Source organism: Podarcis raffonei, chromosome 13 (genome assembly GCF_027172205.1).
Source record: "Podarcis raffonei isolate rPodRaf1 chromosome 13, rPodRaf1.pri, whole genome shotgun sequence".
In the NCBI taxonomy this organism is placed as follows: Eukaryota; Metazoa; Chordata; class Lepidosauria; order Squamata; family Lacertidae; genus Podarcis; species Podarcis raffonei.
The window spans coordinates 30211162-30224920 of record NC_070614.1 but is presented as its reverse complement, the minus strand read 5'-3'; the positions used below and the strand labels follow the sequence as shown (position 1 = coordinate 30224920).

General features: G+C 41.9%; 2 protein-coding genes across 2 annotated transcripts; both read right to left on the bottom strand.

Moving 5' to 3' along the window:
- Nucleotides 1-772: 772 nt before the first annotated feature.
- Nucleotides 773-1791, bottom strand: LOC128399854 (olfactory receptor 6A2-like). The gene has a single exon (XM_053361657.1). It carries the CDS (start codon nucleotides 1715-1717, stop codon nucleotides 773-775), a length of 945 nt encoding a protein of 314 aa, XP_053217632.1. The 5' UTR covers nucleotides 1718-1791.
- A 6708-nt stretch (nucleotides 1792-8499) lies between these two features.
- On the bottom strand, nucleotides 8500-9591 carry LOC128399855 (olfactory receptor 226-like). The gene has a single exon (XM_053361658.1). The coding sequence runs from the start codon at nucleotides 9566-9568 to the stop codon at nucleotides 8639-8641; it is 930 nt and encodes a 309-aa protein (XP_053217633.1). The 5' UTR covers nucleotides 9569-9591; the 3' UTR covers nucleotides 8500-8638.
- Nucleotides 9592-13759: the final 4168 nt, after the last annotated feature.

The window sequence follows — 13759 nt, the reverse complement described above, 5'->3', positions numbered from 1 at the left end:
AAAAGTATGCCATTAGTCCTTTAAATTATGCAGCTGTAAACAAAGGTCACCCCATGTGCTCTGGCTAATGTTTTCAAAGGCACTGGACTACTGACAACCACTAGGGGAAGGTATTCAAGTATTAAATATATTTTAAAAATATTTTAAATGAACCATAAACTAAAGGCAGATTAAAATACCTGATAGATTCTACATGTCTGAATAGGTTTGCCAAATAAAAAATGTTTTTAGCCACCATGGAAAATAATACAGTGGAAGGGGCTGCCTGATGTCAGTAGATAGGGAGTTTCATTGTTTGGTTGCTGCCATACCTAAATATAAATTTCTTACAAGTGCTGAATGACTATATGTGACACTTTAAATATTGCCAGTTCTGCAGCTTGAAGTGGTAAAGTGTACATCTATGGGGTAAAGCAATCTAGCAGGTAAACTAGTCCCAAAGTATTAAGGACATTCTTCCTATTTATTTCATTATAAATATACACTGCTCCATTGTAGAAAAACTCAATGCAGTTTATGTACTTCTAGTAACAGCCTGAAGTTGATCCAGTAGCAGACTGTCAACCAGTGCAGTTTTCTGAGCACAGATGTTAAGTGCCAAAGGCACATGACTTTCTGCCTACCAGCACATGTTTTCCTTGCCCACACTGCTGGTTGGTTTGGGGCATGTCTTCCTTGTTATATTTTAATAAATATAACCCTGTCTGAAGTCCTCATTTGAAGCATGGTGCAAGTAAACATATGCCCTTCAGATGCACTTCAGATGTAGATATTAGCCCATTCTCATTGATGAAGGTCCATGCACTGATTTTCTGAAGGCATCTTTGAATTCCTGATTCCTCAGGCAGTAGATGACTGGATTGAGAAGTGGTGTGAGGACGGTGTAGACAACAGACACCAGCTTGTTGGCATAAAAGGAGGTGAGGGCTCTTGGCCGGGCATAGATGAAAATAGTGGTAGAATAGAAAATTGTGACTACCAGAAGGTGTGAAGCACAGGTGGAAAAGGCTTTGTGCTTCCCTTTGGCTGAAGGTATGTGGAGAATTGTGGAGATGATGCAGATGTAAGAGGTGATTGTTACAGAGAGTGGGCCAATGAGAATGAGTAAGGCAAGAAGGAAATCAATGAGCTCAGCCAATGACATATCAGTGCAGGCCAAGTTGAGAAGTGGGGAAACATCACAGAAGAAGTGGTTGATAACGTTGGGTCCACAGTAGCTCAGGCGTGAGATGAAGATGATCTTCCCCATGGCGATGAAAATGCCACTCAACCAGGATCCGGCTGCTAGACGAATGCATAAGTTTTGACTCATAATAGCTGGATAGCGCAATGGGTTGCAGATGGCAACATAGCGATCATAAGCCATAACAGTTAGAAGGACACACTCAGTGCATGCCAAAGCCAGGAAGAAGTACAGCTGAGCCATGCAACCTATGAAAGAGATTTCCCTCTTTTCTGCCACAAAGCCAGCAAGCATTTTGGGGACCGTGACGGAGACATACCAGATCTCAAGGAAAGAAAGATTACTCAGGAAGAGATACATAGGCTTATGAAGATTGATGTTCATCCAGATAAAGGCAATGATCACCACATTCTCCATTATTGTCAGTGTGTAGGCAACCAGAAAAGTGGTGAATAACAAGAGCTGCAGCCTCAGATCTCCAGGAAAACCAACCAGGATGAATTCATTCACTTGTGTCCAGTTTGCCAGTTGCATCTCAAATGCTTGCTGGTATCATAGATGAAAGGCAGAAAGAAGATTAATACACATGACTTGTTCAAAAGCAAATGACAGTGAGTGCCCTTCCACTCTGCAAATTTAATTTAATATCTTTATTTCATAAAAAATTATTCACCAATTGATTGTAAAGGACCTGAAAGTGATTAGCAAAATGAGAAAACCATACAATCAAGAACTCTACTTTAAAACACACAAAAGTTAAAATACTAAAATAGATTAAAATTAATTCAACTTTCTATACATATCTGTTGTTGCATAGAGAGCTTTATGATTTCTTTATTCAGGAAACCATATTTCACAGGGTTGCATCCAGTCTAAATCCCATTCAATTCAACATGAAAGCCATGACTAAGTAAAGCCCCACTGATATCAGTGGGAACTGAGTTCAACTAACTTCGGCTGTAATCCAAACACACCTTATAAGAAGCAAAGCTTACTCATCAAGCTACCATAGCCAGGTGGCCCACTCTACAGCCCAGGGCAGTGCATCTTGTTTCACTGCTTGGGGAAAAATGGAAAGTTCCACTTTGCCCTACTGCCCCTGCCCCCACCCACTCTTGCCGCCACCTGCTTTTGTGTGTCCTGCCCCATCCTCTGCTGGCATAGAAGCGGCACTGCCATCGATGCCAATTTTCAGTGAGATATTGCCCCAAAGTGGTGCCAATGGTGGTAGTGCTTCTCTGCCACTTGAAAAGGAGGTGGAGCAGATGGACCACCTACAGGAATGCCACCTGGGGGGCTTCTGCCACCTAAAGCAGTAGCCTCACGTGCCTCATGGATGGGCCAGCACTGTCTACAGTGATTAGATTTTGAAGGACTGTCAGAGGACATTGTCCTCTGCTTGAGAATTGTCCAGTCTAGATTAAAGATAAGGAACCAGAAAAAGGGAGATCGGGAACCTTGAAGATACCCAACAAAAGTTAGTAGCACCTGGTCATCAGTCTAATCCAGCATAGAAATCACCTGATTTCTCCCCCTCTATATTGAGATGTATTGCATTTCTATTTAAATTCTTGTAGTTCTTTCTAAATGTGTGTCTATACATATGAAGCACCATATGAAAAATTTATGCAAATATTTCATCCTCTTTTTTGTGAATGGGAAGCCTCTTTTTTTGGCAATACATAATTGGCCATCCTACATTAAATATAGACTTATTTCAGATTAGATATACATAAGATGGTGCTGGATGTGACTCTTAATGTATAACGGATGACTTAAGTTTTTAATGAGTGTTGCTATCAAGTTGTTTACCAAAACTGATTCATAAATCCATGTTCATAAGCATGTAGGTTAAATTTTATAACTGTAAAAGCAAATATATATACAGTATAACTCATTGTGGGACGCGGGTGGCGCTGTGGGTTAAAGCCTCAGCGCCTAGGACTTGCTGATCGAAAGGTCGGCGGTTCGAATCCCCGTGGCGGGGTGCGCTCCCGTCGCTCAGTCCCAGCGCCTGCCAACCTAGCAGTTCAAAAGCACACTCGGTTGCAAGTAGATAAATAGGGACCGCTTACTAGCGGGAAGGTAAACGGTGTTCCGTGTGCTGCGCTGGCTCGCCAGATGCAGCTTGTCACGCTGGCCACATGACCCGGAAGTGTCTCCGGACAGCGCTGGCTCCCGGCCTATAGAGTGAGATGAGCGCACAACCCTAGAGTCTGGCAAGACTGGCCCATACGGGCAGGGGTACCTTTACCTTTACCTTTATACTCATTAACAGCAACAGCAACTGGAGACAACACAATCATTTTGGGATGGTTAAAGAAATGAACACCCATAGTGGGACAGGAAGCCAATGCATTATTGCAACCCCAAATGGTGAGCATTAGAATTTTCAGTAGTACCGGGATTTCCCTTTGGTGCTGGTAATGGTCACTGCACTTATTTTGCAAACCTTTATTCAGAATGGAGACAGACTGCACCTTTTGGCCATTTTAACCCCACTTATTACAATTACCCTTCAATACATGCCAACTGAGCTGTGCCCCTGTCTTTTGCCGTCATAAATTTGCCACTAAACATTTGTTAATCTTGAAGGTGCTTCAAGACTTTGTTGCAGGGCTTGCCTCAAGCAGAGCAGCCAATGGTGACTCTCATCCCCCTCAAGTAAATGTTCACACTACCCAAGTAAGCTGGTCAAGATTTTTGGGCATCTTGAAGCATTTGTCTCTCTTCCCAGCAGTAAAAATAAAATAATGTTAGCTCGATGTTAGACGGCTCCCCTTCCCATACTTTAGTTAGTGGGTATTGCTGCATTTATTCATTTAATTCCCAACAAATCAGTATTTTAAATGTTATCTTCTTTTTCAGGACTTCACATTGTGCACTAACATCCTTAGTTTGTTTAATTATTTACATTGCAAATGTCCTCTCCTACATCAGCAGTCAAACTGGAATGCATATACAAACAAGTCTATTCATATTTTAGGGATGCTTCCGAACTTTCCACTGTCATAACTATAAATTGGTTCACTTATATATTTTAATATGGCTGTTAAGTTCAATAATAGATACCTCACAGCATCTTAAAAAGCAGAGACATCACCTTGCCGACAAAGGCCTGTATAGTTAAAGCTATGGTTTTCCCAGCAGTGATGTATGGAAGTGAGAGCTGGACCATAAAGAAAGCTGATCGCCGAAGAATTGATGCTTTTGAATTATGGTGCTGGAGGAGACTCTTGAGAGTCCCATGGACTGCAAGAAGATCAAACCTCTCCATTCTAAAGGAAATCAGCCCTGAGTGATCACTGGAAGGACAGATCCTGAAGCTGAGGTTCCAATACTTTGGCCACCTCATGAGAAGAGAAGACTCCCTGGAAAAGACCCTGATGTTGGGAAAGATTGAGGGCACATGGAGAAGGTGATGACAGAGGATGAGATGGCTGGACAGTGTTCTCAAAGCTACGAACATGAGTTTGACTAAGCTGCGGGAGGCAGTGGAAGACGAGTGCCTGGCATGCTCTGGTCCATGGGGTCACAAAGAGTCGGACACGACTAAACGACTAAACAACAACAACAGATACCTCACATATATTTCATCATCTGTCCACCCATTTAAAATATCGAATATAATACCCTTCCATTTTAATAAGTCAAGGGAAACTGATTAATAAACATTCTGCAATAAAATATTCATTTATCATAATAGTATATTGAATCAGATAGGACTTGATTCTAATAGGAATTTCCACATAGGAATATGTGGTCAGGCTGCAATCCTATACTCAATTAATTTGAAGTCACACCAAACTCAGGAGAACTTACATCTGATCTCAAACAACCTCATAGCTAAATAAGACAACCTTCTGAACAATATTTTAAAACTCAATTATTAAAAAAGATAATGTCTAGCAACAGCAAAAAAAATCAATTCTACCAAAAATAAATTCAGCTGCATTTACTGATTTAACCTCACCAAAGTCAAATTTAAATTCTTCTAAATATAATCTTGAAACAACTGCATTTAAGCAAACAAACAAACTGCTTCCAAAAATTAATCTCATCTTCTTTTTTCCTAGTAAATTTACCACTTGGTGAATGGTTTTATATATTCGCTCTTGAACTAATAAGTACACCTAGTTCTGTTCCGTTGGTGAAAACTACTGATCTCAGAAAGCTGTCCTAAATGATACCAGCACACAAAACCCTTATTTTAAAATATACTTAACTGGAACAGAACTGCAAACAAAACAACAACAGTGCATTACTTCAAAACCAAATATTGTTTGTCATGCATAGAAAATGAGAAGTCCATCTTTAATCCAAATTACAAATTTGGATTACCATTTACAAATCATAAAAATGCACATGTGAAATAATGAAAACATTGCAAATACTTGCAGATACTAATTTTGAGGTTTACCTACACAGGAGAGATGAAGAAACAATGGAAAGAATTTCTATCTTCCCAAAAACTTGTTCAGACAAAAAGTTACAAGAAAATTGAAAAGAAAAATATAATCAAAAAGAGAAAATTATTTCTCCACTGATATACGGGCACTGCTGCTCATGATGAGTAGTGATGATGGTCACAAATGCAAGAGGGCAGAGGAGATCAATGCAGAAACTGATATAGTCAGGCTGGGCTGAGAATCACACCATTGCTGAGTCTTTCAGAGATCTGTCCACAAAACAGCAATAGGAAGATTTCTATTATGTCCCTTTGGCAGCCTTTTCCTTTCTCCTTCCCTTGAGTTGCTGCATTTGTTTAGGAACAAACTCCTAAAAAAAACTTGGAACAAACTACTAACCCAAACCTCTCAGTGGGTGCCACAGTTGTAAAAGCCTCCTCCTCTGTCACCATCTGCTGCCCTGGAGATCGAACCTGGGTTCTGCAGATGGTCTACCACTGAGTCACAGCCCTTTCCTAACACCTTCATCTCTAAACTCTAATAATAAAACCTTCTCCTATGTTGACACCATCTGTCTCACTTCAGATGGATGGGGGCACCCAAAGGAAAGTTGAGAGCCATCCTCCTACTTGCCACGAAAGCATCCCAGTGACTCTGGGAAATGTTTTCTTCTTCTAGAAAATGCACTGACAATGTCCCTTGCTCCTAGGATGCTATCATTCATGAAAGCAAGGATGAAGGAGGCCTGGGAGAGTCTTTTAGTCCTCCCAGACCTATGGATCTGATTTAGCCAATATCAGGGGCAGATAATTGAAGGAGGAGGAGAAAGGTCAGGCAGAGTTCAGCATAGCAGGGACTTACAACTGACATATAAAACTCCTGATGATATGTGGTGTGGTGGTTAGAGTGTTGGACTAGGACCTGGAAAGCGTGTTCTCCTTCATGGAGAGCACGTGTTGTGGTGGGGGTCGCCAAGACACTCCAAAGTTGTGGGGCGGGCTAATTGACCGTTGGCCACTGATGCAATTGGGCTCCCCTTGTCGTTGGGAAGAAGTTAATGTTGCCATTTGTTGATTGACAGCCAAAAATGCTAAAACTCCTTGCACAAGGCTAGGGCTTCCTCTTTTCGCCTGTGCATCAGATTGCCTGCCCCCGCCCCCCCAGAATTAGGGTTGTACGCTTGACCTTGCTATGCCTGTCATGGGGTCATCTGCTCTTGGGGCAGGGGCCCGGTAGGAATTTTGTCCATCTGGCTGATTGGCTGGGGCCATTTGGTTTTTGCCTACTGCGTAGCAAATCATCACAACTTGTAAGGTTGTGGTTAGGCATTAGTTTATGGTTTGGTTGGTTGAGGGGCAAGGATTGGCTATGCCTGCCCCCTAATGTTGCTGCTGCAAAGGATTCTGTTAAAGGAATCGGGGGCTAACTATTCCTTGTCCACCATGTCAAGGGGGCTCAGGCCACTGCAAGAGCTCCTGGCTGCATTTGGGGTGGCCTGAGGGCAGGTTCCCTGCTCCATCGCTAGCCACAAGTGTATTCCCCTTTTCTGACTTTCGCATCGTGCGGAATGTCAACCTGTCCCCCATGGTGGGGACAGTTAGTCACAACCAATGCCTAAGCAACCACTCACATGTTTGTATTTTAATAAAGTTGTGGCCAAAATTATGCCAAAAACCTTAAACAATAATTTTGGTGTGATGTGTGATTTACTGGGGTGGCCCTGGGGACCTCGACACGCAAGAAAAAGGTTCAAATCCCTAATTAGTTATGAAGCTCACGGAACCAGGCTCTCAGACAAACTTACCACATATGATTGTTGTGAAAGTAAAATACAGAGGGGGAAGAACCATCTATACCAGCTTGATGCTTGAATAAGCAAAGAATTGACCTCCGCAGCTGATCCTTTAAGAAAATAGCTTTAATTATAAAATACAGTCCTAAATCCAGCCTAGAGCAGAATAAGGTGCTTCCCATCACTAAAACATACTTATGGAGAAACAAAATGTAAGAGGAAGAGAGTGATGCAAACATATATAATGGGCGGCAGAACAACAGATACTGGGAAATGTCTTAAGCATGCAGCTTAAGATATTAGACCTCAAAACACTTGGTTTGAAATACAGCTGCATATCCAAAAACTCACCTAGTGTTGTTGCCGATTTGTGCATATCCTAGCCTGGAACTATATGGAAATAATAATAATAATAATAATAATAATAATAATAATAATAATAATAATAATAATTATTATTATTATTATTATTATTATTATTATTATTATTATTATTATTATTATTTACATTGGTTCTCAGCAATTTGTAATGTTCATCTCAAATAAAATGCATATATTGCAGCTCCAAGAATTTATCACACCAGTTTTGAACAACTTTTTTTTTTCATATGATACCAAAAGCATTTGTTTAACTCTCTCTCCCCCCTCCCGCCATGTTAATGCTTACTAGATATTTAGATGTAAGATTCCAGGGACTGCTGGGCAAGGTTAGTGTCACTCCCAACATTCAGGGGAAAAGAAGCCATATAGTCCTAGCTTATTTAAGAACAATCCTCTTCAACAAAGCTTTTGGCTGATTAACATCTGATGCCCTTTAAAATGTGTTGTGGAATGGAGAAATATTGGTTTATTATTGTTCTTATTTTTACTGTGTATTTTTTGGTTTTTATATTGTAATCTTATGTTTTGAACTGCCCTGAGATCTACGGATTAAGGGTGATATAAATTTAAAAAATACTAATTATTAGTATTTAGAAAATGCAGTAGACCCTTGACTTACGTTACCCTCGGGTGACGTAAACTTTGGGTAGTGAAAGCCGCAAACCCGGAAGTATATTTCCGGGTTTTGCCGCTCGTGCATGCACAGACGTGCTCTACACACCACGTGTCTGCACAGAAGCGGTGCCTCCAGTTGTGGAAACTTCAGGATATGGCCGGACCTCTGGAACGGATTCTGTCCACAATCAGAGGTACCACTGTATAAGTATTTGGAACTGTCTCAATGTAGAAACATCTACCTACTTTGCCTTATGCTTAACGTCGAGAAGGTCCATGAACTGTTTTGCTGAGGGCATCCTTGAATTCCTGATTTCTCAAGCAGTAGATGACTGGATTGAAAAGCGGTGTGAGGACTGTGTAGACAACGGACACCAGCTTGTTTGAGTTAAAGGAAGTGAGTGCTTTTGGGCGGGCATAGATGAAAAGGGAGGCAGCATAGAAAATGGTGACTACCAGAAGATGTGAGGCACAAGTGGAGAAGGCCTTTTGCTTCCCTTTGGCTGAAGGGATGCGAAGTACGGTGGAGATGATGTAGAAGTAAGAGGCAATTGTCACAGAAAGGGGGCCCAGGAGAATGAGTAAGGCCAATAGGAAGTCAATGAGCTCAGCCAATGACATATCAGTACAGGCCAGGTTGAGAAGTGGAGAAACATCACAGAAGTAGTGGTTGATGGTGTTGGGTCCGCAGTAGCTCAGCCGTGAGATGAAGAAGACCTTCCCCATGGCAATAAAAAAGCCACTCAACCAGGATCCGGCTGCTAGACGAACACAGAGGTCTTGACTCATAATGGCTGGATAGCGCAATGGGTTGCAGATGGCAACATAACGGTCATAGGCCATAACAGCTAAGAGGACACACTCAGTACATGCCAAAGCCAGGAAGAAGTACAGCTGAGCCATGCAACCTATGAAAGAGATTTCCCTCTTTTCTGCCACAAAGCCAGCAAGCATTTTGGGGACCGTGACGGAGACATACCAGATCTCCAGGAAAGAAAGATTACTCAGGAAGAGATACATAGGCTTATGAAGATTGATGTTCATCCAGATTAAGGCAATGATCACCACATTCTCCATTATTGTCAGTGTGTAGATAATTAGGAAAAGCGTAAATAGTGACATCTGCAATTCAGGGTTTCCAGGAAAACCTACTAGGATAAATGTATGTGTCCTGTTCTCCCATTTCATCCTCAATAATATGTTGTTGCTGTTTAGAGCTGTAATAATATTCAAAGTTCAGATTTCACAATTTTATAGATACATATTATTCAGCACCAAATCACATTCAAAATTAATAGATAAATCAGCATCTTGTCATATCATATTTCTTAATCTGCTAAAATCCCATTGTCTATAAAGATTTACCAGACTGAGTCAGAAAACAATGGCACAGTTCTGCATCTGCAGAGATCCCAACACATATTATAATGCAATAAGGATTATGAGCATGAAAGAAGCCATTGGTTTCTCTGAAGGTATGGTGATAGTCTTGAACATTTTAACTTCTGAGGGAAGAAAATGCTTGACAGCATGTTCAGAAATAACCTAGATTTTCTGATGTGTGTGAAAGGTGTTATTCGCTAGAGAAACACCACGCAGGACCTAGGGACCAAAGGATTTATGTGGAGAGAGCTAGAGAGTGAAAAAGCTTAGTGGCACTGGTAAATCATTTTAGAAGAAGGGGATTGTAAGAGACAAGGTACAGCAACATAAACTTCCCTTTTTAAGACCTACAGCTCATCATAGGGGTGTAACTTGGAAGAGGCCATAGTACAGTTATAGAACACATGCTTTGTATGCAAAAGTTCCCAGCTTCAGTCTCTGGTGCAGGGCTCGTAAATGATTCCTGCTTCAAATCTTAGAGAGCTGGCAGTCAGTACTGACAACATTTCGCTAGAAGGACTTACTTACTTACTTACTTACTTACTTACTTACTTATTTGAGACCATCAAAATGGTGTACAATGTGCCACATAGACCTATGTTTCTAAGTAATGTTAGCTTTAGATAAGCAATGATAAATATACCCAGTGGCGTTCTTATTCAGTTTTATGAATTGGGTTCATCCATTTAATTACAATGAGTGGATGACATGGGTGACAGATTTCTCTGCCTTTGATTTATTGGGGGGGGGCGAAAGATGGGGCACAAATGCTTACATTTTTTCCAGGGGAGGTGGCAACTCTGATCTGCTTAAAAACATTATAACAAATAATGGAAAAGCTGATCCTTCCTGTTACCTTGTTCCTTGTCCACAGTACAGGTGCAAGGTATGCAGAGTGAAAAATGCTCTGTACAGAGTGTAATTCGAGCAAGCCAGTTAGGCAGAAAGCCAGCATCTGCGGCCACTGCCTGGCTGTATAAGTGCTGGGATAGCCAGATACTGAACTAGCTAGATAGGACCTCCCTGGACCACACGTGCAAGCGTGTACACGAGTGCACACACACACACACACACACACACACACACACACACACACAAAGAGGAGGGAAGGAAAAATCTGAAAGAACCACTCAACTTGTTGCAACATATGGCTAACTAAAATGCTGCTTTCTGTACATACTTGAGACAATTTGTGCAATTTTTGCCTCATTTCTCTGAAGTTGGAAAAATGTTCTTAAGATAATTCTCCCCATGAAAATGAGATTCAAGGGCATGGGTAGGTGGGAAGACATTTCACAACAGTGGCCTTGCATTACCAAAATCCCATTTGCTCAGATTTCTAAAATTCTAAAACAAACATTATACATCAATTATCCACTTTCATGCACATCTCTCTCTTTTTTAAGAACAATTCACATAGATTCATCGTGTAAAGTGTTAGCTGATATAAAAAAAGGAGTCATTTGATTGTTCTGCATTGCAAAGATTTGGCATCGTTATTGACAAAGTTTACTTACATAGCAGTACATCCACAGGATAACTTGTTAGTTTCCACCCCCAAATATATATACGTATATTTGTAAAGGCAAACAATGCGAGTCTTTCTGTGGTTGTTCCAAAGCTGTAGAGAAGAAAAATCTCTCTGGGTGGCTTTGCAGGCTTTCGATTACTGGTCTGCTGCATGTGAAGGAAAGATGGGACATAAAGCATGGAGACTCATGCTAGATGTGTGAGGTAATACTGTTTCTTCCGCAACCCAAGATCAGTCAGTCATAAAATGTTTGGGGAGTTTGCTTGAAGTTCCTCTGACCCTCTCCTTTTTTTTCTTGTTCCCTCGGGTCATAGCAGCTGGAACATAATCATCAACTCTACTATTGAATCACATGTATTAGCACAGTTCAGCTCAAGTTTGTCAGTGTTTAATGCTTGAAGTTAACCATTATAGTAGGCATAGTCTATTGATATACTACATTTCCCACAAATACAGCTGTGCTCAAAGTGATTCACATTACAAAAGAATAAATGCAGTAGTAATATTGATAAATAATAAGTATGTAAAAAACACACACAAGTGAGCATAAAGTTTGCCAATATGCCAAGTAAAAATATCCAATAACATCACATCCAAAAGTAGCCACAAAAGTTCTTCTGGAAATGGCCCCCTTTTGGTTAAATACTGCAATGTGCTTACATGTTTCTGAACTTTAACCCTTTGCTTTGTGTGCATATTGAAGGGTGAAAGGATGGCGGTTTACCCAAAGCTCTGCCAGTTAGCAATCAAAAGCCATATCACTCAAACCTTGTACTGTTTCTTGACATCTAAAGCAGCTCTTATTAAATGTTGGTAGAATATCTGCTTACCTGGGGCTTGGGGTGGGGGTGGGCATTTGCTGCACACCATGGCCATGGTTGGTCCAGGGACCCCACCAATTTCCGGTGCAAATAGCGGTGGATAGCCACCTGCAGCAGCCCACTACCAGCCATGCCGAACCTTCCAGATGTGGGCAGGCATCACCCATGAGACCAATCGGGGCAAGGACATGAGGGTTGTGCCCAGCCCACCTCTGCTGTCCATAGGGGGATGACCAGGTACAGGCCACCCTCTTTGTTGCCTTCGCAGGAATTTTCCACCCACCCACCCAGGCTGTTAGGGCCCTGCTCAGTAGAGGAATGGACACATTCGCACATGGACCTTGCTATGGTTTACTTGGTCACTGTATTCACAGAGAATTTTTTTCCAGCCCTTTCACCTGGGTGCCTTTTAGACAGAGGTGTCAGGGACCCCTGGCAATACAATTAGGCTTTCATGCTTTACAAGGCAAAGTAGGACAATTTTGCTGGTCCCAGGCTCTCCATCCTCCTCATCTGGACCTTGTGTCTTATATCTGATCCTGAACTTACAGGATTTTGATAATTGAATAATAATATAATTCTAGTCAATGGGGCATAGTCTAGCGTAGCATTTGATGTGACAAAGTACCAGGGAGATCAGGGTTAGAATTCTTGCTCCATAATGAAACTTTGTCAGTGACCTTCAGTTAGTAACAATATTTCAGGTGGTCCTAGATGACTCATTTATTAAGCATTCATCCTTATTTGTTTGCAGGGAACTTAGATGTTAATAATAATAATAATAAATTTTATTTATATCCCGCCCTCCCCAGCCGAAGCCGGGCTCAGGGCGGCTAACAACAATCAAACAATCAAACAATCAAATAATCCAACATTCTAAAAACATTTCATTATAAAAATTAATTAAAATCAAATTAATGGCAACCGTTAAGCAGAATTCTGTGCAGGTTGCCAGGGGAGGGAGTCAGGCTGCGCCCTGACCAAAGGCCTGGTGGAACAACTCTGTATTGCAGGCCCTGTGGAAATATGTCAGGTCCCGCAGCGCCCTAGTCTCTTGTGACAGAGCGTTCCACCAGATTGGAGCCGCAGCCGAGAAAGCCCTGGCTCTAGTTGAGGCCAGCCTAACCTCTCTGAGGCCTGGGACCTTCAGGATGTTTTTATTTGCAGACCGTAGGTTCCTCTGTGGGGCATACCAGGAGAGGCGGTCCCGTAGGTACAAGGGTCCTAGGCCGTATAGGGCTTTAAAGGTTAAAACCAGCACCTTAAACCTGATCCTGTACTCCACCGGGAGCGAGTGCAGCTGGTATAGTACCGGATGAATGTGATCTCGCAGCGAAGACCCCATAAGGAGTCTCGCCGCAGCATTCTGCACCCACTGGAGTTTCTGGGTCAGTCTCAAGGGCAACCCCACGTAGAGCGAGTTACAATGATCCAGTCTGGAGGTGACCGTCGCGTGGATCACAGTGGCTAGGTCAGGGCGAGAGAGATAAGGGGCCAACTGCTTAGCTTGGCGGAGATGAAAAAATGCCGCCTTTGTTATAGCTGTAATCTGCACCTCCATAAAGAGGGAGGTATCGAAGATTACACCCAAACTCTTAACGGACGGTGCTGGCACTAATTGCACCCCCGCAAGAGATGGGAGTT